General features: G+C 41.4%; 1 protein-coding gene and 1 long non-coding RNA gene across 4 annotated transcripts in view; one reads left to right on the top strand and one right to left on the bottom strand.

The window, feature by feature from the left end:
• The window catches only part of RGS6 (regulator of G protein signaling 6), a 283,923-nt gene extending 266,139 nt beyond the window's left edge, over positions 1 to 17,784 (bottom strand). The window contains exons 1-2 of one of the 3 annotated variants that reach the window (XM_071558236.1): positions 17,714 to 17,784; positions 182 to 286 (exon numbers count right to left, since the gene is read on the bottom strand). In XM_071558236.1, the coding sequence (XP_071414337.1) occupies positions 182 to 265 (84 nt within the window). In that variant the 5' untranslated portion in view covers positions 266 to 286; positions 17,714 to 17,784. Of the gene's footprint in view, positions 1 to 181; positions 287 to 14,236; positions 14,266 to 14,405; positions 14,531 to 17,713 lie in introns of those variants that run through there. The other 2 variants (XM_071558235.1, XM_071558237.1) reach the window with 2 other exon arrangements.
• A 2,365-nt stretch (positions 17,785 to 20,149) lies between these two features.
• On the top strand, positions 20,150 to 24,376 carry LOC139673669 (uncharacterized). The gene is made up of 3 exons (XR_011698177.1): positions 20,150 to 20,213; positions 20,409 to 20,534; positions 23,815 to 24,376. It is a non-coding gene; the product is annotated as an uncharacterized lncRNA (long non-coding RNA).
• Positions 24,377 to 25,308: the final 932 nt, after the last annotated feature.

Here is a 25,308-nt window from a genome sequence, read left to right as displayed (position 1 = left end):
GCTAAAGTCATAATATCACAGCTATTCACAAAAAAGTTACAAATTTCAAGTTATGACTTTGTCATCAAATATTTTATACCAAAAAGCTTAAATGCTTTCACTGAGCAGAATTACTTTCAAGCTCTCAAATGCTAAATTCCGTATGTGGAAGGGATTTTTGTAAACAGCTCCAAATCCTTACCTTTCTGTAGACTATCATATTTGGAGAACTCTCCTCTGGGTCAGCAGTTTCTGCACTATTCGGATCAGCCGGCACTTGGGCCATTTTTGCCTCTCGTCGCTCAAACTGCAAGGACAGGACCAAAAGTCAGTATCGCTTCAGGCTGCACTGGAGTGTGGCAAGGACACGTGACTACCTTCAATGCAGACAGCCAAGGATGTTACAGAGGGAATCAGACTCCAGGCTTCACCCCATGCAGGAATTTATCACACTGTCAGAACTGACTTGTCTACAGGATAATGCCCCAAGAACAAGGATCACCAAGTCACATACAGCTGTGACATACATTTCTTCCCCCTTTCTGATCTTTTATCATAAGCCCTCATTCAACAAAAGTCCAACTAATACTTCCCATAGTTCCTTTCCTTGCTATATAGCACAAGAAGCTTTAACTTTTCCAGAAGCTTTGAGGTACCTGCAAATAAAAAGCCAAGAAAGATAAAAAGCTTGCTGTGAGGCAGAGTGAAACCTCACTGTAGCTGGCAGGTGCAGCAGGATATCAGGCTGTTGCCTGCAGATACCTCAAGCCAGTTCCAGCTCTTTGGAACCCCAGAGCAGCAGCCAGGAACCAGGGAGGCACAGCTGCTTGCTCAGAGTAAGCAGCTTCCCTCAACTCTTCTTATGACACAGCTGGGAAGAGGCAGCAGGACTGGCAGGCAACCACATGTAATATTCCTTATCTTCTAAAAGCACAGAATTGCAGCCTCATCTGGTCCAGGTCAGGCCAGGCTTCAGGCAACAGCGTTAGTTTTTAAAAAAAGGAAAAAACGTGCCTAGTGCAGGGAAGGTACTTCAAATTCTAAGTCAAATGGTATATTTTAAATTTTTCTTCCACCAGCACATTTGACAAGTTGCATCTTAAATTAAAGGCTGCTGTGGAGCCGTGTGGTGACCTTTCCTAACCTAAGAAGTAATGTTGCCTCATAGAGACATTGGCACTAAAACTATCTGACAAGTTCACTTTCTTTAACACTGAAAGTACTGAAACATCCCATCCTAACATATTTTATTAAAAACTGAGACCAAAAAAAGCCTACGTTCACACAAGCATAATCTACACATTCATTTATTAAAACACAGTTCATCACTAAACTGTCTCCATCATTTAAGGAAGAAGATACTTTCCTATTCCTTCCTCTACCCACTGTCAGACTGCCACAGGCAACAAAGTGCCCCAGCATACAATACACATACATAGCATACAATTATATGTATAATACAGCCCTGAGCCATTCTAGCTGTGAGTTATCAGCTCCCAAGGACAAGTCAAGAGCCAGAACCAGAAAAGCTCAGACCATATCCCAGCTCTGTCTTATCTAAGCTGTGAAAAGGCTACAGTGTAACATGGCATCCTCTACTTAAGCCAGAAGCCGCTGAGACAGCCCTTCAAGCCAGACATACAAGAGACCGAGGTTAAATAATTTACACCAATCTAGATTCCTTCATTTTGCTCTTTCATAAAGTATGTGTGTGCACACATACACAAGTGGGCACAAATACATTTGTATAAGCACATACCAATTTTGACAGTCAGTAACACAGTTCAAGCTCAAATTAAACAACAGACATATAGGTCACCTGTCAAAGGCATGTTCAGACCAGTTTAGATGATATTTTATATGTAAAAGACATAAATTTATTTTAACTCCTATTAAACATCATGGCTCCCTAGAAGCCCAAACACTACACTGTTGTGCCAGATCACGAGCTAAAAAGGAAACATAGTGAGTTCTCTAAGCAATATTATTAGATGCAAAAACAAATAGCACAAATGGTGAAGGCAAAAAGCATTTTCAAATTATAGCACTTCAACTTATTTACACTAACGTGCATTTTCACAACACTGCTTAGTCATGATTTCAAGGCACTGAAGAATTAGGCTCTAAGTTATTATCACTCAATTTAATGGAGCAGGAATTAGGTAGAGATTTGTATAATTTTTTGCAGGCAATTTCAAAGCAGAGTTGAAAGTGTACATCAAATCACCTGAGTTTCACCTTCATCTGCAGTATTAAAAAGGTCACATTCACTGCTTACATTATAGGTGAGATTTTATATGTGTACTTTAAAAGAAAACAATTACAATTAACTTTCAATTGAACAGTGCTCTTTAAAGAACAAAATTAAAACTTCTAATGGAAAAGCCCTCACAGCAATACTTAGCTGCGCTTCACTCACTGCATTATTCACTTTGAATGTCCACATTTACAAATTCTGTTCTCTTGTTATACTGTCAGCTCACCTGATCCTTTCTGATACTTCAGGATTCCCCCCCCGCCCCCCCAGCACTTCTTGGAGCTTTTCATCTACTCCAGTGCAACAAGACAGTAACATGCTGTACAACATTACAATTACAGCTACAGTAGGAGCTGACATGCTATTCATGGTGACAACACGGGAGCCACCAACTGCCTTTGAAGGTCTGTGTAAGGTAATCAATACAAATGGACCAACCTGTTGTTAGAAGACAGATATCTGCAAAAGTTAGGCCTACTGGTGCCTAGCATCTCATACTGGATTTCAGTCAGGAGCAGCAGGAGCAGGGCCACCTTTGCAGGACAGACAGCAAGATGGACATCTCAGAGAACAACACTGGAGACAAGGTAGGACTGAGGTGCACCCTGAAGCAGAGACATGTGTAGGCATCCTCTCCACACACCCAGGCATTACTGCTGCTGGGACACACCTAAGCAGAACATGCCAGGGCCCTTGAGGAATTGTGAGGGTTCTGACCATTGTCCAAGTTTATTCTCTTTCTTTTAGACTGCTTTTTTAAAAAAAAAAAAAAAAAGAAGCACAGAATCTTTTCTCAGATGGTATTCTACAGGAGAAAAAAGACTACAGATAAAATAAGACAGTGATATGACATGGGCATGTTCTTGGCTCTTCAAGGTCAAAGCAGAGAAATGCTGGATCCCATTACACCTGTGCTTTTTAACATATGGGAGTTGAGTGGAGCTCAGCACGCAGTGATGCCCTAGAGCATGTTACTCAGAACTGTGTACAGATGGCTTCTGAGTATCTCCAGAGAAGGAGACTCCACAGTCTCTCTGGGCAACTGTTCAGTGCAGTCACCTGCACAGTAAAGAAGTTCTTCCTCATGTTCATGTGGAAATTCCTGTGGTTCAGTTTCTGCACATTATCTCGTCCTACTGCTTGGCACCACTGACCAGAGTCTGGCTCCGTCCTCTTGACATTCTCCCTTCAGATACTTAGATGAGGCCTCCCCACTCAGTCATCTGTTCTTGAGGCTGAAGAGACCCAGTTCCTTCAACCTTTATTTGTAAGACTGATGCTCCAGTCCCCTAATAATCTTCACAGCCTTTCACTTGACTCACTGCAGAAGTTTCATGTCTCTTGCATGGAGGAGTCCAGAACTGGACACAGGACTCCAGATGTGACCTCAGCAAGACTGAGTAAAGGGGCAGCATCACCTTCCTAGACCTGCTGGCAATGCTCTTCCTAATGCGCCCCAGGATACCTTGGCTTTCCTGTTTGCAAGGGCACACTGCCAGCTCATGAACAGTTTGTTGTCCACCAGGACCCCAAGGTCCTTTTCTGCAGAGCTGCTTTTCAGCAAGTCAGACCCCAGCCTCTACTGGTGCATGGGGTTATTCTTCCCTAGGTGCAGGACGCCACACTTGCCACTCTCCCCATCTCTCCAACCTCCAACAAGTCCAGGTCTTTCTGAAGAGCTGCACAGCATTCTGGGGCCACCCTTCCCAGCTTTGTGTCATCAGCAAACTTGCAGAAGGCACTCTGTCCCTTCATCCAAGTCACTGACTAATAAGTTAAACAATACTGGGCCTGGTATTGATCCCTGGGGGACACCACTAGTGACAGGCTTCCAACCATACCCTGTGCCACTGGATCACAATTCCCTGAGAGCTGCCATTTAGTCAGTTCTTAAACCACCTCACTGTCCACACATCCAGTCCACACTTCTCAGCTTGTCTATGACGATATCATGGGAGACAGTGTCAAAGCCTTGCTGAAGTCCAGGTAGACTACGCTCCTCTCCTGTCACCTATCCAGACAGCTGTGCCATCATAGAAGGCAATCTGGTTGGTTAAGCATGATTTCCCTTTGATGAATTCATGCTAACTATGCCATATCACCTTCTTGTCTTCTACATGCTTACAGATGCCCTCCAAGATGAGCCATTCTAATACTTTTCTGAGGACTGAGGTGAAGCTGACTGGCCTGTAGTTTCCTAGATCCTCCTTCTTGCCCTTTTTGAAGACTGGGGTGACACTTGTTTTCTCCCAGTCCTCAGACACCTCTCCTGACTGCCATGACATTTCAAAGACTATTGACAGTGGCCTAGCAATGACGTCCACTGGTTTCCTCAACACTCATATGCATCCCAGCAGGGCTGATGGACTTGAGGATATGAAGTTGGACTAAATGGTCTCTAACCCAATCCTTCTCAATCAAGGGAAAGTCTACCTTCCTTCCCACCTTCTCCCTGGGGTTGGGGATGCACCAGTCTTGAGTATGGAGGAAGTGATCCTCGAATATTGACTATCCCTCTTGGACCACTCTTCTCATTGGCACTTTCCAATGGGATTCTTCCAAGAAGGTCCCTGAAGAGGTCAAAATTAGCTCTCATGAAGTCCAAAGTTGTGATCCTACTCATTGCCTTGCTTCCTCCTAGCAGGATACTGAACTGCATAATCTTGAGGTTTAGGGCAGCCAAGGTTGCCCAAAATCTTCCCATCTCCAATCAGACCTTCCTTGTTAGTTAGTATAAGGTTCAAGAGCTCCTTCCACCACCCATATCAAAGTTACTGTCAATGCTTTCCTAGAGCTTCCTGGCTTGCTTTCCTGTACTCCCTGCCATGCTAAAATCTGGACTCAAGCCAATTCTCAAATGGGGCATTCTCACTGGCCTGAGTATTTCAGCACTGACTTAACACCCAATGAACACAAACAAACCACCAGAGCAATTTTGGAATAGCTTCAAGTGAGCACCTCTCCATCTCTGACAGGGAAAAGACCACCAGAGAGAAGGGCAGAGAGCCCAGAGTTAAGGCTCCAGCGATGTAGGCTACTTGCTGCAAACACAAATGGGACTGCTCATGTTCAAAGTACAGGATTTTATACCCTTACACTATGTTAATATGCCACATTCGCAACCTTTTAATTAATACAACTGTATGTGGAAGTGCACGTCTGACTTGCACAGTCCTCTGATAAAAAACAAACTAACAAAACATCATAACCTGGTGTGACAGAATCAGACCAATTTTTCAAGGGATCCCACTGAAATCTATTCTTCTTCCACAATTTTTTCCTCATTGTCAACCCAGTCCACTCAAATGCAAGCAGAAAGTCAATCCTACAACACTACACAGACTGAAAACAGTTTGCTCTCTGAACCATTCTCTAAGCACATTTGTGCAATGCATCAGCCAGAAGTGAATACAGCTTGATGTTCTAAAGAAATTTCATCTACACTTAGCTGAGATGAATGAAAGCAAACATTTTACTTAGGCTTTTAAAAAAATTCGAAGGAGTCATACGCGGCCTGCAGTTAAGAGCCTCACCAATTACTACCTGAAGAGTACTGTCAGCCCTTCTGTCCTACAGGCAGTTTGCTGTGTTATCAGGGGCTAACTCATAGCAGCTTGCATCCACACACCAGCAATCTAAATGCAAACGCATATCTTCAAAAAATAAGTGTACTATAAATTTCAACTTTCACATTCAAAGATGCCATTTTCCCACAGCTGTTTTTCTGACAATAGCCATGCTTGCAGCAATCTGGACTCCTTAGCAGCAAAAGTGACTGAAAATTGAAAAAAAAATTTTGAAAGACATTTGTGCTAACCATTTTCTCACTCTGCCACACACAAGGAGAAAATCAGCAGTCTTCAACTTCTTGTTTATGGATAAGATGGCATATGAAGCCTTTAAAAAAAACTCCCAAAAACATGCTAAAAAGAGAGGGCACATTTGCCTCTCATTGATTTTTTTCCTTTTTATATTTTATTCTTTATTCTAGAATACTTCTGGTTTTAGCCCAAGAAAGATAAGCGCGCTGGACTAGACAGGCAGCCACTGACAAAAGATACTGAATCACAGCAAAGAGTTCTCTCTCCATTTCTTATCTGATCAGGCTCCTCATGCCCTCCCAAACCCCAGAAACTAAAGATTTCTGGCTCCCATATGTCACAAAAGGATCAGTGCATGTTAAACTGGAATAACCAACTGAGAATATGTGCTGAAAAGCAAGAAAATACTTTTTCTCAGTTCACCTCTTTAGTTTCTGATACAGAAGTGTAATTATAAAATTACAAAGACATTTTAACCATAAATACTGTCAACATTAAATCTCTGTGTATGTGTAAATTCAACAAAAACAGCTGAGCAGTATATTAAGAGATTCCCATTAGTGTCCTCGAACACCTTGACTGCTATAAGACTACTGTAAACGAGACTACTGTAAAAAACCCCTTACATACCTGTTACCCCATGTGCTTCATAGAAATCAGGCCCATAGGAGTCCTTATAGACTCTGGGTTTTATACATAACAGAGAAAGAAAGAAGAAATACAAAGCCAGAAGAAATTCTGCAAAACAAAATATTTTTTGAAAATATCAGTCTGATTTAACAACTCAATACAAGGTCATATTTCAACTCTTATTCTGTATTTTATTAGATAAGTTGTCAACTTAACAAGCAAAATTTGCGGTGCAAAACATTTCTTGCACATCTGAGATAAAATGAGATATTTTGTTATAATATGGAAAAAATATATCCCAGAAAATAGAATATACTAAATGAATTCCAGTGCAGATATCTATCAGCACTGCTCAACTGAAATACAATTCTGGGTGACAATAAATGGAAATTACGTTTATTCTATGTAATTAATATATTTCAAGGGCCTCTTATAAATGACATGTACTGTTAATGCCAATTCAAGAGAGATTTAGAGCTTTAGCACACAATCACAGAGTAAAATATAATTTCAGGTCATTAATGCCTAGTTAATTTTTTTCTAAGTGATGAAATACAACTAGACTACATGAATTGTCACACACCTGAGAAATCACATAATCGCATGCCTTACTGAACTGATAATTACCTAATAGGAAAAAATCCCTACCTGGTCTGCTAGAATATTTAAATCAAATAGGTCATGTTATTATGGTTACAGGAGGGAAGAGACAGGGGACAAAAAATCACTTACTCTGAATTCAATTGGAACCCATTAGTATTAAGTTCATATTTCAGATCCATTACATAAATCTCTTTAAAATTGCACTGCAAAGAAACTTTTCTTCATGCTCTTTTTCTGGTTAAATATTTTTCATTAAACCAGGACTTGGGCATGCCAAGCAAGGTGTGCGTGCTAGAGGACAACATACAGTGTACCACAGAAGTGAACCTATTGACCAAGGTGAATTATCAGACTGCTTCTTGACAAAGCATAGAAGTAGATTATTTTCCTCTTCTTTCCTCATGGTGCCAAACTCCATTTTGATTTTATGTATTTCTAAATCTCGGGCGGTCCCGTGGTGTAATGGAGAACACTCTGGACACCGAATCCCAAGGATCTGAGTTCAAGTCTCAGTGGGGACCGTCCCCTGGCAGTTCAATGCCTCGCTGCCATCCCATCCTGTCACATCTCGGATGCTCAGCAGGGTCAGCCCTGGTTAGTTCTGGGTGCTGTGACTGTCCCGAGGACTTCACTGTCACAGTCCAAACTCGCTTGGCGATAGCAGATGAACCTTAGGAGTTAAAGGGTGGGGCCAGTTCTGCGCACGCTGTGCCTCACCTAAAAAATCCACAGCGCAGGCTGGAAGGGCATACCCAGGTGGGGAGAGACCTGTTCAAATCTTCGTTCGTGAAGTTTGGCCATACACATACACATTTCTAAATCTGCAGATATTTGTAGCTATTTTAGAATGCTGAAAATACTGTCTACAACTGGACGCTACATCCAGGAAACCTAGAAGTGGAAACCAATATAAAGTAACTTTCTTGGCATCTGACACTGACTAAGTCTTGACTTTCCTGATGCCAGATCAGAGGCATTCTCTCTTTTTTGTTTCAACAGAGAAATATACACTACCTGTTTTCTGGTCTGTCTACCCCAAGGTGGGCTGGAAGCAGTGGTGACATGAAAGGAAGAACTTTCTCACTTTCAGAGTCCTCAAAATAGTACCTGACAGATAAATAAGGAGACCAAGGTAACAGGAAGGAAAAATGGTATGAGGATGGATGGCAGTGAATATTGACAAACGAATAGCTGATTAACTAGGCATTTTTTTCCCTTTATGAAATCAGTCGTTAAAATGGGCACTTGCATACTAAATATATTTTTAATGGACCAGAATGATGTTACACTCAGGAAGAAACTGTCTCCAATACATCCAGCCCTCTTCGAAAGAATGCAGAAAAAAAAGTAGTATTCACCTATAATCAATCTCCCTTCCAACAAAATAACACTGCTGTGAGTGCAAGGGCCCTTGGAAAGGCTCTGAGCCAACACGCTGTTACCAAGGTTAGCTACAAAGAACGTAATAGCAAGTATTTAACTAAAACTAGTGTCAGTATAGAAAGTTAGAAATGCAAAGAGAGAGATACAGCCCAACTTTGAACTTCATGTGTTTTGGTGACCCCAAGCTACATCAGTATTTACAACTCACTATGAGCCTGCAAAGAGTAGTTACAAAGCACAGAGCTGAAGCTGTATTTTGGTTTTTTTGCAGCAATGCCAACCTATTAGCCAGAATCATTCCCTGTGGAAATTTGGTAACTGCACTGGTAATAGAGAGCTTGAGGGTAGATTTCTAATTCATTCTCCAATATAAAGCCTTTTATGAAAAATCGTTGTCCACTGGAAGGTGTACTAAGAGCATCCTGTTCTGTGAAGTTGGTCCATCAAAGACACCATCTCTGCAAGTGCCTTGCACTTCAGGTACCATAGAAAATACTAATTGCAACTACAGTAAGCAACTTCTAGGGGATAGGTAGCATTTTGTATATTACACTGTATCTAGTAAGTTGAAAACAACTGAAGAAAATTGAGTCAAAGATAAAACTAAATGAGAAGAAGCACAAAATAATGGATTCTCTGATACAGACTGGCAATAAAATGTTACAATTTTAAAAATTCCCAACCAAACCAAACAGGTCTCAGTGCCTGTGAGATTTCAAATCCAGATTCACTCCACCTAAACTTCCTGTTCCAAACAGAGATTGCTAAAATGAAGCTCCCTTCAAGCAATCTTATGAAAGTTGATAGAACCAACCCACCCTCTCATTGTGTAGTCACTGATCAATCTCATTTAAAACACCCCAAAGTGCTGAGAATTCTTGCTGGTTGTTCATTCTCAAGAGGAGGCAAAATTGCAAGTACCCTGCAATCAAATAAAATGTGAAGTTTGCTCCCTAAAAGCCTATGTGCCCTTGAAGATGTGGCACCATGCAATACCCCTAGTGCAAATGAACACAACTGGTTGTATCCCACCTACTTCAAGGACATGATGCAATATACTATGATTTCACTGCCCTTCTGTTTATCACAACAGCACTCAGCCTTTTCAGATGCAAATTACACCCAAATCACTTCAGTAATTGCAATGTAAACCACTAAACCACTGCATCTAAACCAATTCTAATTTAGCTAGCACTCCCACATGGTTCATCAGAGTCTACAAGTCCCGCTGCTGTGGTTCATTAACCTGAACCTCGCAATGCCAGAAGTGGACTACTACAAATACCAATATATGCTATGTACATTATAAATACTGATATACTTTACTACTGCTGCTGTTATACTATAATACTCCTACACAAATCCTCTAATCAAACTGATACACATCTATGTCATCTTGCTGTTACACTAGTGAACCCATAATCTGAAACTGTTGTCTTACCTGTGACAGAGGCAAATACTATTTTCTTTTACAAAATGATAAACTAAATCACAACGAAATTAAGTGACTTCCCACATTCACATAACAAATGAGACATAAATTGAACATAAAACCCTTGACTGTCAAATCATTAGTTATCATTTGCTCAACATATGTCCCAATATCATAGTAGGACTGTAGTAATCAATCTGAGGAGCTCTTAACTATCCTATGAACCTTTTACCACAGGTGCCACATTCTATAAGCACAGCAAAAAAGCTGAAATATTGTCCCCTTCCACAGGATTATGTTTTTTCTGTGGAGTTGAGGATTCCTACAAAAATACAGAATTAATTCCTCTTTACTGCCTCATGGTCCCCACTACCCCCATGTAGGCAAAGGGCATTACCTGTGCCTTACTCTGCTGCTGCTAAGTTTAGGAAGAGATAGCTGTTTCCAGCCTGACAACGCAGAGCTCACAGGACATTGAGGTGTCAGAATCTTATTGCTCACTGAAATTTTAATCTGCTTTTCTCTCATCTCCACATTCTTTGCCACCAGCTACAGAGATGTTAAAAAATAGTATGAGATCTGATGCAACACAAGTGGGTAGCAGCAGTCTCTCTTGAAGTCTCTCTCCACAATCTTTCTAGAGCTTGACAACCAATGAGGAAAACACAAATTAGCTCCTCTTTCTTGCTCCTCTTCATAGATAGGGCACAACAACAGAAATTAGCTCATTCTTCAGCCACCACAATACACTATTATTCCATCTGGAAACAGTAACTGAAATTATGGAAATGTCTTTTCATAGTAAGATTTACATAGATTACGAAAACACTGTAGATTCGCTAACATTAATTTCAACCTTTATAAAAAAGGCACTATATCATTAAAGGAAAATTGTGATCCAACAGCTTAGAACTCTCCATGATATGTCTATTATTACCTTTTCAAGGGTATAAAGATATACTAAATTTTTCAAAGCACTGTAGCCATAACCACCTCTGAACCCCCATAAACCCACCACCATCACAAAGCAAGCACTGCTCTTGCAGTCACTACACAGAAAAAGATGAAGAATGGAGGCAGAAACTACAGGCAAAAAAAATTCAGAGATGTTGAAACGTAGTAATTCAGTTCAGATTATGAAGACAGATGTTCAACTATACATAAGTGCTCAAAGTTGCAAAACAAATTTTATAGCCTGAGGAAACCAGATGTGTAACTCCACAGGAACCAAGTAACTGACCAAATGCTTCAAAAAACCCTGTACCCAGGTGTTTCTGAAATGTGCTTGGCCAGCACAGCTCTGGTCAGCTTGTCTCTCATATGCAGGTGTTTAGAGTTAAAAGCGCACCTGCAGCTGCAGGTGTTTAGGGTTAAAAGTACTACTAAACCCTCTGTAATAACACTGGGCCATAATCTCTTGTTTACATTTTTTTCATGCTTCATATGGCAGAGCACTGTCTTACACCATATTGGTGACAGCAGTATAATAACTGACATGAACACACACCCAAATCATCAACACAATTTTCTTATTGTACCCAGGTTTTCTTCATAATTTTAATACTGTAGTATGATTGACACAGATATGCAGTAATGAAGAAGTTGAGGAGAGTCCCATGAGGAACCAGGAGCATTTCAGTTCCAACAAGATGCAGTACTTGTCCCCCAAAACAGTCCAGAGCTGCTCGGTGAAGTGGACCTGTTTGTTTCTACAATCTTCCCTCTACCAAGCCTAGGTGTGTTTGGAGAAATGCAACTGAACCTCCATGTGATGAGCACAAAAACCCATTGTAAGGGCAAAACTGTACTCCTGTAACATGGGGCAAGGGAAGAGCAGCTTGGCCTTGTTCTGCTGCCACTTAACAATTGCAGCATTGGATTTAGATATCAAAGGTATACCTGGACAAAGCCTCCAGGTTAGCTACCCTTTGTTCTTGAAAAACTGAGGATTTATATCATTATCAAGGAGAGAAAAAAAAAGTAATCACCCCACAACACCCTTTTCAGCCTGTTAGGAAGCCTGAACCATGGCACTTCAAGATTCCAAAGTTCCACTGCAAACTAACTAATAGCATCCTAACTTACAAGTTAAAATGACACACTGCAGCTATTTTCTCTTCCTTCTACTCCACATACATCATCTTGTTCTCTTCCCTTGCCATCTGTTGGTTTGCTGCAGTCTGCTGGGACAGGACTGCCCTCTCCTTTTCTCCCCTTCTTGGATGCTTGAAGGGCCAATGAGAGAGCCCAGCATTTCCAGTCCATACACTCAGCTTTCCTCCAACTGCCTCAGAAACATTAAGAAAAGCGGAGCTACTCCCTTGAATGAAAAGTGCTCTGCTCACCTCTGCCATACCAGTGTGCCTCACCAGAATTACATGCTAGACACTGAAAATACTTTGTAGTGGTTAGCAAGGAGGTAACTGCTGCTTCTAGAGAACATACCTTTCCTTCATCCTCAAGTGTCACTGATTAAAACAAGTATCTGCACTACCTGCATCATGGGAACTTTCAGAGAGAAACTAAGGCAAACAGCATTGACAATGACTATATGCAGCTTCTTATTGTGTCTTTTCTTAGAAGGAAAGTGTAGTAAGAATAAAAGCCAGAAAAATCAGTCAGGTAAGTGAACAGCAATCTTCAAACATCTACTACTACAAACCTCAGTGTTAGACGTGTAACCAATAACTATTTCTCCTTCAGAATGGGAAAAGGAAGTGCTATGTAAACTTCACCACACTTGTAGCCAGTTAGAAAGGAAATCAGAATGTTTGTCATCAATTGTTCTATTACCCAGGTCATTACAAAAAGAAGTAGCTCATCTAAAAATAAAGTCAACATTGCCTGAGTCTAAACAGTTTCTTCAGCATTTCATATACACATTCAAGCAATGAACACTATTATTCTGTGCTTGTAACCATATGCCCCCAAGTCAGTAACTGCTCTTCAACATCTGACCTCTTTTTAAAGCAGATTTACAAGGAAGTATAGTGAAAGTGTTCCAAATCAGCTGATGAGAAAGTATTGTGGATCATAACCATGGAATAAACAATTGCTGATTCTTCCAATCTGCAAGATTAGCATAAATCCAGCATTAAAAAAATAAAGAAATTGGTTATATTAAATATACACAACCTCCCACTTCAAAATAAACCTCACTGGACTTGAAGGTTATTTAAGATGATATCAAATGTCTTAAATCCCCAAAGCTTTGAACTACAGTTAATCTCTTTCACTGTGTTCTTCAGCAAGCAATTACAAAAATTACTATACCTTTACAAAGCACTTTTCACACGCACAGCTCAGAAACGCAAATGAAACACAGCTTTCCTTGGGGTGGGAAACCATCAGTATCTATCGTAACATGCCAACACAAAGGCTAATTTTACAGTATGACTTTATTTATCAAAGATTGATTTGCCTGATTTCCAATCCCTATACACTGGCAGCCAGCAAATAAAAAACAATCAAGAGCAATTACGCATATTTTTAATTTCAGGAAAGCGTTAGGAAGTGCCATGCTGCTCTGTAACACACCGGCTACAGCTGGGATGCCGTTCTGGCAAGTCCCTTGCAGGTCAGCTTGAAGGAAGCCCCGAGTTACCGAGGCCGTCCCGGCGAGGGCTCCGTCCGGCAGCGAGGGCAGCGCCGATGCAGACGGGACGCCAAGCTCCGAGCCACGGGCGCAGTCAGCTCCTCGAAGCGGCCGCCCTGGCTGCTATTATGTCTGCAGCGTACAAGCGGCAGCGTGCCGTTCTCTATACAAAAATCTGCATCTTCCCCAGAAAAAATACTTGAAGCTCCTTACCGGCACCGCAACCTACTCCTCTATTTATGCCAACACAGCTAGCGACTAAGAAGATCTTTTAGTGTCACAGGAGATGAAGGCTCTGGAAGGAGAGTCCCTGGCAGCTTTACTCTCACACACCGATCTGTCTTCATGCAAACGCACTTTGTTGGCGGATGAAAGTGTATTATTACCATACGCTACCGAAGCGAAACAATTTCCAAGTTTTCCCACAGGGCATCAACTCCCTCTTCTAGCTGTACCCCAGCGCTTGCTCCCTCTCGTCCTCCTCCGAGGCCGCCCCCCGAAAGCGCACACAGCCCCCGCCTTGCACCTGTCCCTACTCCAGCTAGGAGTGCAGTCCCTCCCGGGCCCTCCCGCCGGGGCTGGGGCTCCGCTCTCCGCCGCGGGACCAGGATGCCGCTGCCAGGGCACCGCCGAGCGCCAGCCGCTCGCCACGCAAATGCGGGCAAGAAGGAAAACAGCGGCAGGAGAGCAGCCCACTCCCATTACCTTAGCAACCGCGCCGCCGCCGTCCCCGGCCGCCCCTTCGCCTCTCCTCAGGGACGGGGAAGCGCCCGCAGCATGGCGTGAGCCTGCGGGTGGGGCCGGCGCTCAGCCCGGGCTCCGCTCCGCGCCTCTCCCAAAAACCTCTCCTCCTCAGCGCCCCTCAGGCTGCGGCGGGGACGGCGGCCAGGACGCCGCCACTGCCACCAGAGAGCCGCGGGCACCCGGCCCGGCCCCGCCCGACCCTCCGCCGAGCGAGTGGGGGCTGTGTCGAGGGCGGCTCCGGTCCCACCGGGCAGCGCCGACCCAGCCCCGCACCGGCGCCGCTGCCCCCGGTCCGAGCCCGCCGCCCTTTGCCGGTGCCGCAGGGAAACTTCAGCCCCCGCGTCCCGCCACCCTGCTGCGTCTGGGGCACTCGGTGCAGCCCCGAAGGTGGGGCCTTGCGTCTGTCTTGCGATCTTCTTTGTGTTGTGTAGCCCAATTAAAGTGTTCAGCAAAATTGTTCCTTCGGAAAGCAGGACTGCCTCATCTCAGGGTGACACTACTCCAGCAGCCAGGATTTCCTAGCTAGTGCCTGGGCTCACAAGGTGTTCGGAGCTCCGCACACCGCCATCGATCTTCGCAGGCACCACAGCTCCAAAAAAGCGTCTCAGAGACCCAGCTCTGTTACACACCTGTCCGTCCCATGGGCAAAAGCCACTGCTGTTGGCTAGGACGAATGGCCGCACAATAATTAGGTGTGCAAAGTAACTTGCATACTTCATATGGATATTATCTACCAATCTTTCTGTTGGATGAGATTTTTATTCCATTTCTTTTCCTTCAGAAGGCAACTTAAGCCTACCTTGTCCAAAACTGACCATCAGGTCTGAAAGGCCCGTGCTGGAAAGCACTAGGGCAGGCCACTGACAGCAGGCACCATGCCTACCTCTGTGCCAAAGTTTGTGCATTTCCACACATCGTACTTGTTATTGCAATTGAAACTCTGCACAATAAGGCTGTCAGCTGCACAGAGGAAAGAGTACTTTACCAACCTGTGTAGCCTGTCTTAAAGGCCCCTCCCTTTCCGCACATCTTATCAAAACTAGGTTTATATCTCATAAGCCCGCTGATTGACAGCAAAAGCTATCATGTGCAGGGATGTTGTGTTATTTTATGGCTGTAGTCTGTCCAGCACACTTTCTGGTGATGTCTGGTACACTTAACTGCTGCAATAATTCAAAAGTTAAATTCAGAATAAAAAATTATTTGTGATGCAATCCTGCATCACTTCCATTTCTACTGGATCAATATCACCATCTTTACTGTTATTGACTACTCCTTCCTTAGTCTTGCAAAAGCCAAGTTCCAGCCTGTACAGTTTGTACATGCTTCTTTTAAAAGGTCCTTCATCATCACAGACTATACATTTATTTCCCTGTCACTCTCAAAATTGCATCTTAGAGGCAAAATTCTGCAATTGTGCCTCACACAAGCTCATTGACCCTTACTAGACTTCACAGGGTGTTGATTCAATTGGTTTGGTTCAGATTTCTGCTGTGGACATTTAAAAACTTCTGTGGCAGGTTAAAATATTCTGATCCTGGTTGGCCTTCCCTGAATTTTTTGTTCAAAGAGATTGATGTCTGAAGCATCACAGGATATTTTTGGGATACTTTTAAAAATAAAATTAATCTAAAAAGTAGTTAAATTTGTATCAAGTTTGAATTTAAACCACTTGTCATTCCCTTCAGATTAACCCAAGTATGTTATGCACTATTTGCCACACAAAGTTGTCTGTCAAAAGGAGGAAAGAGACAATGGCTATGAAATAAAGATTTTTTTTATTTTTTTAAGAGATTTTCTCAGCAAACCATTTTAAATCTGTAGTTGTATTGAGTTATGCTGAGGTATGACTACATGTAATATCAAGGATTAAATATTTCAGTGTCTTATATCAGGTCTGTTCAGAAAGAACTGTTCCAGGACTACTCTACACAGTCTTTGTTTTCACAGCTCCCTCAAAGGAGTGTACATGCATTATACAGTGCTTAAATGTACCAGGTTAATTCAGGCTAAAATGCAAGTTCTGTAGAAACACTGTTTTCAAAATACAAGATTGATAGAAAGTATTTAATGTCTGTATTAACACTGCAATTCAAAGAAACTACCATTATGTTTCCTGGTAGTATTTCCAGGCTGAGTATTACTATACTACAGCAGCTGAGTATTACCATACTACATGATGCTGAGAAAGGAAGCTGACCTGAAACATTCAAGCAAAAGTAACCACTGTGTTTATTTTGATCGTGCCCAACAGAAGAAATTGTAACCAAAAAATACAAATAAAAGGAAAGGCAAATGACGAATACATACAGTTTAAATGGTATTTCAGGTTTGGATAATATTTCACGTATTATTTCCACATTTTATATTATCATTAAATGAGTCTTTGCCCAGTGGCTTCTCTCAAGTAACAACTATTCTTTAGTTCCTTGAAGTAATAAAAAGTATGAAAAAAATGGCTTAGCAACATTTTTTAATTTCATGAATTGAATACCTAAATAAATGATACATAGTTAAAACCAGATAAAACCAAGCTAGGCTGGTATTTGCATTGATCCTTACGCTGAAAACAATGTAGTCAGACTTCATTCATCAAAGAGATCATTTCTCAGTTTAACCTCTTTCCCAGTGGGAGAGCCAGTGGTTTGACAAATATGATTAGAGATGGAGGAACACTTCCATGTAGATCAGTGGGACATCTCAAGCTGATGTAGAGCTATGTACATACAGCAATATTTGCAGAAAAAGACCTTCCATCTGAAACACTGTTATGCTCAGTAAGCACTGGGGAAGAATGCATGAGGATGGACTGCCATGCATTTTTCTGTCCAGGAGGGCAGAGTTTTACTATTCCCTCTCTGCTGTATTTTATGATGAGACCTAAAAACTAGAAGACCCCACCATAATCCACACCAGATATAGAACATTACCTGTCCCTAACGATACATCATTGAAACGTAAGAATCTGAGCTAGATTTTCAATTTCACTAACATTTACTATTGAAAACATTTTATCAGCTTTTCTTTATCACAGAGTTTATCATAAATTACAATTAAAAAACCACACCTTTCATAAAGTTATCCTATCTTCTACTGAAGTCTGCAGCATTAGAAAACTTCCCTCATGCCTGCCAATATCCTCCTAAAGTTGTATTATTGCTGTAAAGAGGTCATTTTACCATCTTTGAAAGGTACAGCTTTCCACCCCTGCATATCATGGCTATGACTCTAGAGTTATACATGCTCACAGGGTTTGTGCTCTTACTCACAGCTCAACAGTGGGAGTCTCCAGCGTATTTCGACAGCTTCTTCATGTGGGGAAGAGAGTCACAGCACAGCATGTTCTCCTGTGATCATCTGAAAAAAGAAGTAAATATTGCTAACATTCTTCCAATAGCATCCTCCTCTCCTGGTGCTTGAAAAGCTCGGAAAAAGAAAGGCGGATGCAGCTGCAGTCAGTGGTTGTGGTGCTCCGAGGTAGGGCCAGTGTTTTCCTTTCAATTTGCAAACCAACAGCGTTGTTGATCCAATATGTGTTACCCCGTGGCACTTACTTCATAAATATTCAATAGTTGTTAATTACAAGGAAAAATGGAGCTGCAGGCTCGGGGGTGGGTGTCCAGACGTCACTAAACCAGTGCTTTTTCACATGAAGGCAGTACAACAGGGTGTCTCTCTCTCTGGCTGAGGGCATGGGAAAAAAAGCAAAGAGATTTTCAGAGTTGTTCAAGGTAGGTTCTGTTTTTCATAAAATGTTTAATTTAACAGTGACCTAGTTTTACAACAGCTTTCAGTGTCTTGGCTTTTCTTATCTCCTGTGTCTTAGCCTACATCATTAGAACAGCAGAGCAATAGGCTTTACAGACTTTGTTAAAGCAAACTAAACAAGACCTTAGCTGAGGGATTAATTCTTCTCTCCTATTTTGTTTCAGGCAGTCATTATGTTACAGTTTCTTTGTAGTTTTAAAGAGGTTTTAGCACATTTTTTATTCCATCTATTATAGATTTAAAAAAAAAAACAACAGCTCAAAGCCCGTTCCTTATTTCATGGTACATTTTAGAGTATCAGACTGTAGTAGCAGTCTTGAATTCTTCAGACTCTTACAGAAGGATCCTTTGTTTGTAAATATTCAATAAACTGTATAGAATTGGTGGCTAGCTGGACTATCCAATTTGAAAGTTGACATGCAATACAGACTCATGCTAGTTTTCAGAAGGAGCAAGATGTGGAGTGTCATTAATTTTATTTACTTTACCTCATTTACCAGAAAAAAAATGTTCTTGTGTATCTTGTCATTGCTGCCAATAAATGCCAGGTCAAATTGTTTGCTGTCTTTGCCACGTCTACAAACATTACTCTCAGATACTGTTTGATGGTAACCTGCTGTGATTCCTAGTTTGTCTTTATGGAAGTATGCTTTAAAAAGTCCTAATACTCTATTGTATGTGCTGTGTTCCATATGGATTCAGCAGAATAAAAGAGCAATTAGAAAAATTGTTTCAGCCATGCAGCATCAAAACACATTAGGTGTGCAGAGAAAAGGCTCTTCCTTCCACCTACATCTCAGAGATTCTCAGGCAACTTTATCCTTTGAGAGTCAAGTATGAGGAGCCTGCTGTGCTGAGTCCTTCTTGCATACCCTTTGAAGAAGGAAACATGGCATAGGAGTTGATGCTACATCTGTCAGGTTTATGAGTGTGAATGCTTTCTCTTGGGGAGTATTCTCCTGTGGGAATCTCAGCCCATGGAGGTTTCCATTGATCTACATTTATATGTTTTGCAGAAAGTGAACATGTCAGACTGAAAAATGCAGGTAATGTATACTGGCAGTCTCTGAGCCGTGACTTAAACAGCATCAAGCCAAATGTATACTTTTACACCTACAAGGGTCATGCAAGCTAAAAGATCAAAGACAACTTAATATGAACCATTCAGAGCCAGTGCATGCTGGCCTTGTTGAGCTTCACTTAATTCCTCCCTTTGTGCAAAGGGATTTCAGCTGACTTTGAAAACATGAAATTTGTGCCAGCTCTAATGCTCCTTAAATTTTGCGTGAATTATAACTTCCCAGTGACTTCTTATCATTGCAAGCCATGGTGATGAATTTCAGGCATGGAAGAACTTGTCCCTTGAATCTAGGGAAATCATAAACCCAAAAGTATTGAGAACATATTTTTCTATAAAGATAAAATCATCAGAAGAGCATTAATAGCAGTCCTTCTGTTCACTTTTATTGATAAAGAACACTATGGGAAAGCAAAATTCACAGGCTTTTTAAATTCACCTGGGGAAGTACAGAAGACCCTGCTTGCTAGAAGTACTGAAAAGAGATTTGTATAAGAAGCTTTGCCTCACATTGTTTTACGTCAAGTCCCAAAATGGTCTAAGAGCAATACAACTAATCAGAAGAGGAAAGACTCCATTTCCTCAATATCCAGGTTCTTGCTCAAGCATAGCAGAGGCATCCTTTTCTCTTTTGCCTTGGCAATCTCACATCTGAACAAGTCAGAGTACTGGCCGAGTGAGATTGGCAGTCTCATATTTTTCTGTGCTAAAGACAGGTCTGTAGAGGGGAATTTAGGTTTTTCTATAACTAGAAATGTGCTCAGATCTATCCACATCTTCTTTCAGTTCAGCAGGAGATTAGATTCTTGGCATCTAACAATGTTATTCTTTTCTATCCTTTAGACAAGAACAGCCTTCGGCCTGGACTCCATGCATCTGATATGAACTTGGTAACCTGGTAGTCTCCAGATCTGCTACCTCAGGTGTCCAAATATTATTAAAACTCATGGCACTAAGTGGCAGAAATGTGTGAGTTCTCATAGAATTCAGGTTTTCTCCCGCCAGTCTTTATCTGCTGGTCTGGAAAACATGCAGAAGGAGTACTTACTATGACATCCTTGTTTTTTTTCTTCTGTGATACTGCAAAAGTTTCCTTTGGTCATTTTTTCTGTTTAAAGTAGGTTTTATGATGATTAATTACATAAGCTGTGATGGGAACTGCTGTGCAGTGGGAATGAGGAGCCTGAAGTGTGGAGGAAGGCATGAAATGTATTTAAAACACCCCTTAAATCCAGCAAGATACGGTATGTGCCTTTCATAGCCCTGTTTGTATGCTATATCCCTCTCTCACCACTATTTATCTGTGTCTTATTAAAATATGCATTTTTCACAGAAACTGTATCATTTACTGCTTTTGAAAAAGCATTTACCATATGGAAGAAACTGCAAACATCACCATAAACCATGTTTCTTTTCTGTACTTTGATGGTTTATATTTCCCACCAACACAGTTCAAGTATTGAAAGGCATGTCTGTGTGTCTGTCTGTCTGTCTCTTTCTTTCTCTCTCTCTCTCTCTCTCTCTCTCTCTATCTATCTATCTATCTATCTATCTATCCATTCACTTTGTGCACACATACATTTTTATATTTAAAATCTTTTCTCTAAAAATGTGCAGGGTGTTGATGATTTATCTAAATCACATGGTACCACTTCTCCCTCTTTGGCTAAACATCACAGTGCATGTTCTGGTTTTGGCAGGAAAGATCAACATTTGACATTTGTTTTTGGTGACTATTCAGATACCTAATTTTGTTTCTTTTTTGTTTTTTCCCCCTAATAGCAGCACTTAACCCTGAGTAGTCAAACATTTCTACAATTTGAATAAGAAAAGTCCTTAAAACTCCCTTACAAATTCAAGTGACAGTTAATGTATTACTTTTCAATTATTGTTCCAGCTTGTCTGCTGCTGAGAAAGTACTGCACAGGGAGGAGATCTGGTTGAGTGGGGGTCAGTTGTACAGCACTCACTAAAATAAGTGGGAGGTGGGAGGCAGAAGAATTCAAAAAACTTATATTAGCCTAGGAAACCTCATTTTTCTAGGCTCTCACTAGGGATGGTGGGAAAAGACACTTGGGGATTCAAAGCTGGAGCATAACCTCAGATGCTCAGAGCTTTGCCAGAAAGAATCTTTCCTTCTGCTGAACACAAGAAGACCATAAGAAGGTTTGCCTCCCTAGAGTGCAGTCATCCTTTCCTAGGTTTATGAATCCCCCCCTTCCCTACAAAGCCAGGAATGCAGATGCCAGTCTGCAGATCTCAGCAGTGTGAAATATGAGATCAATCCCACGGTTTTGTTCTGGTCTCATCCTCCTCTGCAGCCAGAACAACTCCACTGCAAACTCCTCAAAACACACGCCTTGGTTCAATATTCAGCCTGCTAAGCTATGAAAACAGAGAGACTGATGATACGGCCCCATTCAATTAAAACACATTTCAAATTGTTCTGCCATCTTAAACAAGGATGTGAGAACAGAACACTTGGACAATGTTAAGCTACAATGGGAGAACAAACACTTGAATAATGAATAATTCAAAATCATGCATAAGGCCTATTTAAAAAAAAAGCCCTATGAGTTTAATTATTTTGTTTTCTAATTATCCAAGAAAATGCTTTAAATCTGCATCACCATTAACAACTCCACAAAGCTTTAAGTATATATATATATGCACTAATATATAAATGCTAATGAAACAGTGAGCCCTCAAATCTACATATAAATAACTACAGATAAATAACTGTGGCAGGCATGGTTGAAAATCTCCCATTTTCAAGTGCTTGGGCTGAAATGTGTCACTTTATGGGTCAGCACAAGGCTAATGCAACTCAGCACTATAATTTCAGAACAAAAGTTAAGAAGTTCATAATTTACCTTCTGCAAAACAGTTGTTTAAAACTCATTCTTTCTTGCCCCTCCCCCTCCCCCCTTTTAGCCAGGAAATTCTGTTATTGAAATATTAACAGGACTCAGACTTCAAAGAAAGTTGAGCAGAGATAAAGCAAATTTTATGTTTCATTCAGATACATAATTGTGAAATATCTTGAGGTGCACTTCAGACAGTCACTCCTGCCTATGTCTCATTGTTCTCCCTCCCAAAAAGCTTTCTCAGATTTAGCTCCGCAGCTAATGGCAATAACATACAGGAAAACATAAGTATTGGAAGATGAAGAAAGTCCCTCATATTCCACTGGTGTAGCACCCACCCTGGGAGATCTAGCCTAGCTGGAAGCTCAGATGTCACCTTGAAATTATAGCCAAGCTTCTGTTCTTTATTAGATCTCATGCCTTTTTTTTTCTTTGTAGCCCTGAAAGCTCTCAATGAAGATGAAATTTTTACAATCCTGTCCACATCTGCAAGGAACTGTATATTCAACCAGAATCTATTTCACAGTCTGGATTGTGCAAGTTCTTGCACTCAACCAGATCTATAGTATTGGTAAATAGCACTAGCTGTGAGTTACTGCAAAGTGAAAATTCTCATCAAACTTGACCAAACCTACAGTGCTGAGTGGGTTCTAATCAGTAATTAAGCCTATTTGCACTCAGCCCTTCTGATTTCTGAGGACCAGCTGAAACTCAGGGGGGCTTATTTTATGCTAAATTTCTATACTTTTAGTGCATCAGACATCCTATGCCCTTCCCAGGGATCTGGTGCCACCTAACTAGGCATGCTGGATACAGAGAAAGGGGTGCTCTATCAGCAGTGAGAATTACTACTCATCATTGCTGCTTTCATCAGTGTCATCATTTCCTCAGGACTGGGCGAACATAAAATAATTCCCTTTTCCCAGGCAACTAGTGACAGGACAAGAGGACATAGCCTCAAGCTGTGCCAAAGTTAGACATCAGGAGGAATTTCTTCATGGAAGGATTTGTTAACTTTGGAATGGACTGCCCTGAAAGATGGTGAAGTCACCATCCCTGGAGGTGTTCAAGAAATGATTGTACATGGCACTTATTTGGTGTAGTTGACATGGTGGTGATTGGTCAAAGGTTGGACTCATCTCAGTCTTTTGAACCTAATTGATTAGGAGATTCTGTACTATACTGGGATATATAAGGGAGGAAAAAGTGGAGCATGAGAAGCTCTCAACCATTTTTAGTATCCGACATAGAATGACTGGGAGTAGGAACTGTTATAACACGGCTTTTTTAATGAAGGCAAACAATTCTCACTCCACATTGTTCACAACCTGTGCCATAAGACAGGCTCTCCTGCCTGCCCAGGGACACAAGCCCAAGTATACCTGGCACAGCTGCCTTCTTGGCAAGCAGGGGAGATGGATACCTTACCCAGCTCTTTGGACAAGTGTGGTAAGTCAGTCTGTGAAGTTTTTGAATGGTCTGGCTACAAACAGCATGGGCATATCCAGAATTTACACATATGAATCTAAACCTCTTGTCTTTCCATATTTCCAGAGTATAAACTAAAGCCTTACAGGATATGCTCTTTTTCAGTATATAAGCAAGTCAATGTATTCTCTCCTAACCCCAACTCTTCCTCTCTCTTTGCTTTTGACAGGAAAATATCTGGACTGTAATCTGAGATGGCATTGTTACAAATGAGGATTATAAAGAAATTTAGCCAAAGAAAATATCAATGTCCACTTTCCTGTAATAAGAAAATAAAAAAGAAGGGCTGCAAAATCCTCACATGACTTTTCTCATCTTCTGCCCTTCCATCTACTGGATAATTTGAGAAATGGGGATAGAAAGAAGACGCCAAACACCATGATGCAGAAGGACTCTCTGTGTACTATGGGGAATTTTATGTTTTATAACAAAGAGTACAACTCAGTGAAAAGTACCTGAAATTCTGTAGAATACTGGCATGGAGCCTGGGTATTCAGTTTTGGTTCAGTTCAGAGGTGCTTCTTGTTCAATCCTTTTGCTGGCAGGGACAAAGGCTGTCAGCACACAGCCTCAGCTCTCATCAGTTATCAAAAGAGAACTCCTGGGATGGACTGATTTTTAAATGCCTTATGGGCTTTGGACTCCAAAGGGACAGTCACTGAGACATCTCAAACTGATAAAATGCTAGAGATGAAGATCCTCTCCATTAAAGTGTCAACCTCAGCCACTGTAGAAAGGTGAGTATAACCACAGGCAGCTGACCGTCCTCTCCTGTCTCTGTCTGCAGAGAGTTGCTCTCTAAAGCACACCCTAAAAGCAAGAAATTAATAATTAGAAAAAACCCAAACCTCCAATAATACAGCTAAGTTGGAATTGGTGCCTGAAGCATCCCAAACTTGGCTTGCTGTGAATAGCAAGAGAAGGGAAATTTTTAAAGCAGTCTTCATATCACCCAACACTGTTTAATAATAATTAACAAGGCTTTCCAAAAGGATGGATCCTGATGCAACCTTGCTGGTCACAATGTCATTTGTGGTTATGCACTTAAGTGCTACAAGGAAAGCAACTCAAACTGTGTCAGTGATTGCTGGTCCTGAATCCCGGAAACCTCCTGAAGAGAGGTTATTTATGATACAAACCCTCTTCTCTCTTATTTTTTCATTATCTGTCCTCCCTCTTCTCTCAGCACTCCCCTGTTACTGCACTCAGAAAGCTTGCATGGGATCCACAGGTACTTCCTCTGTGTTAGTTAGCGTTGTGCAAACCATACACACTGCAACTCATCTTTTCTCAGTAAAACACACAGGTTTCAGCTTCTCCATCTGTTGTTGTATGGAAATCTTGCCATTCACCAAATTGTTTGTATTACGTGTTTTGAAGGCATTCTATTTTCTGATGGGTATCCAGAGCTGAGGGTGCATCCTGGGAGAAGATGAGGTATTTTTCTATAGGCAGCTGTATTCTTCATTCTCCCAGATGCAGTGGCTGTGTTTTCTGCTAGTTAATATTCCAAAATTCTTTCAGAATATGATTTTCTTTCTAGTTCCCAACTCCTGGCTTCCCAGCCCCACAGGAAATTTTCTCTACCAGACACGAGAGCTGGGAGCAGCTAAGATGAGGCCACAAGAGACTTCAGGACCAGGAGTGGCCGTGCCCTGTCACC

This window comes from Pithys albifrons, chromosome 6, assembly GCF_047495875.1.
Source record: "Pithys albifrons albifrons isolate INPA30051 chromosome 6, PitAlb_v1, whole genome shotgun sequence".
Classification (NCBI taxonomy): domain Eukaryota; kingdom Metazoa; phylum Chordata; class Aves; order Passeriformes; family Thamnophilidae; genus Pithys; species Pithys albifrons.
The sequence above is the reverse complement of the archived record's forward strand: the minus strand, read 5'-3'. Positions and strand labels throughout refer to the sequence as shown.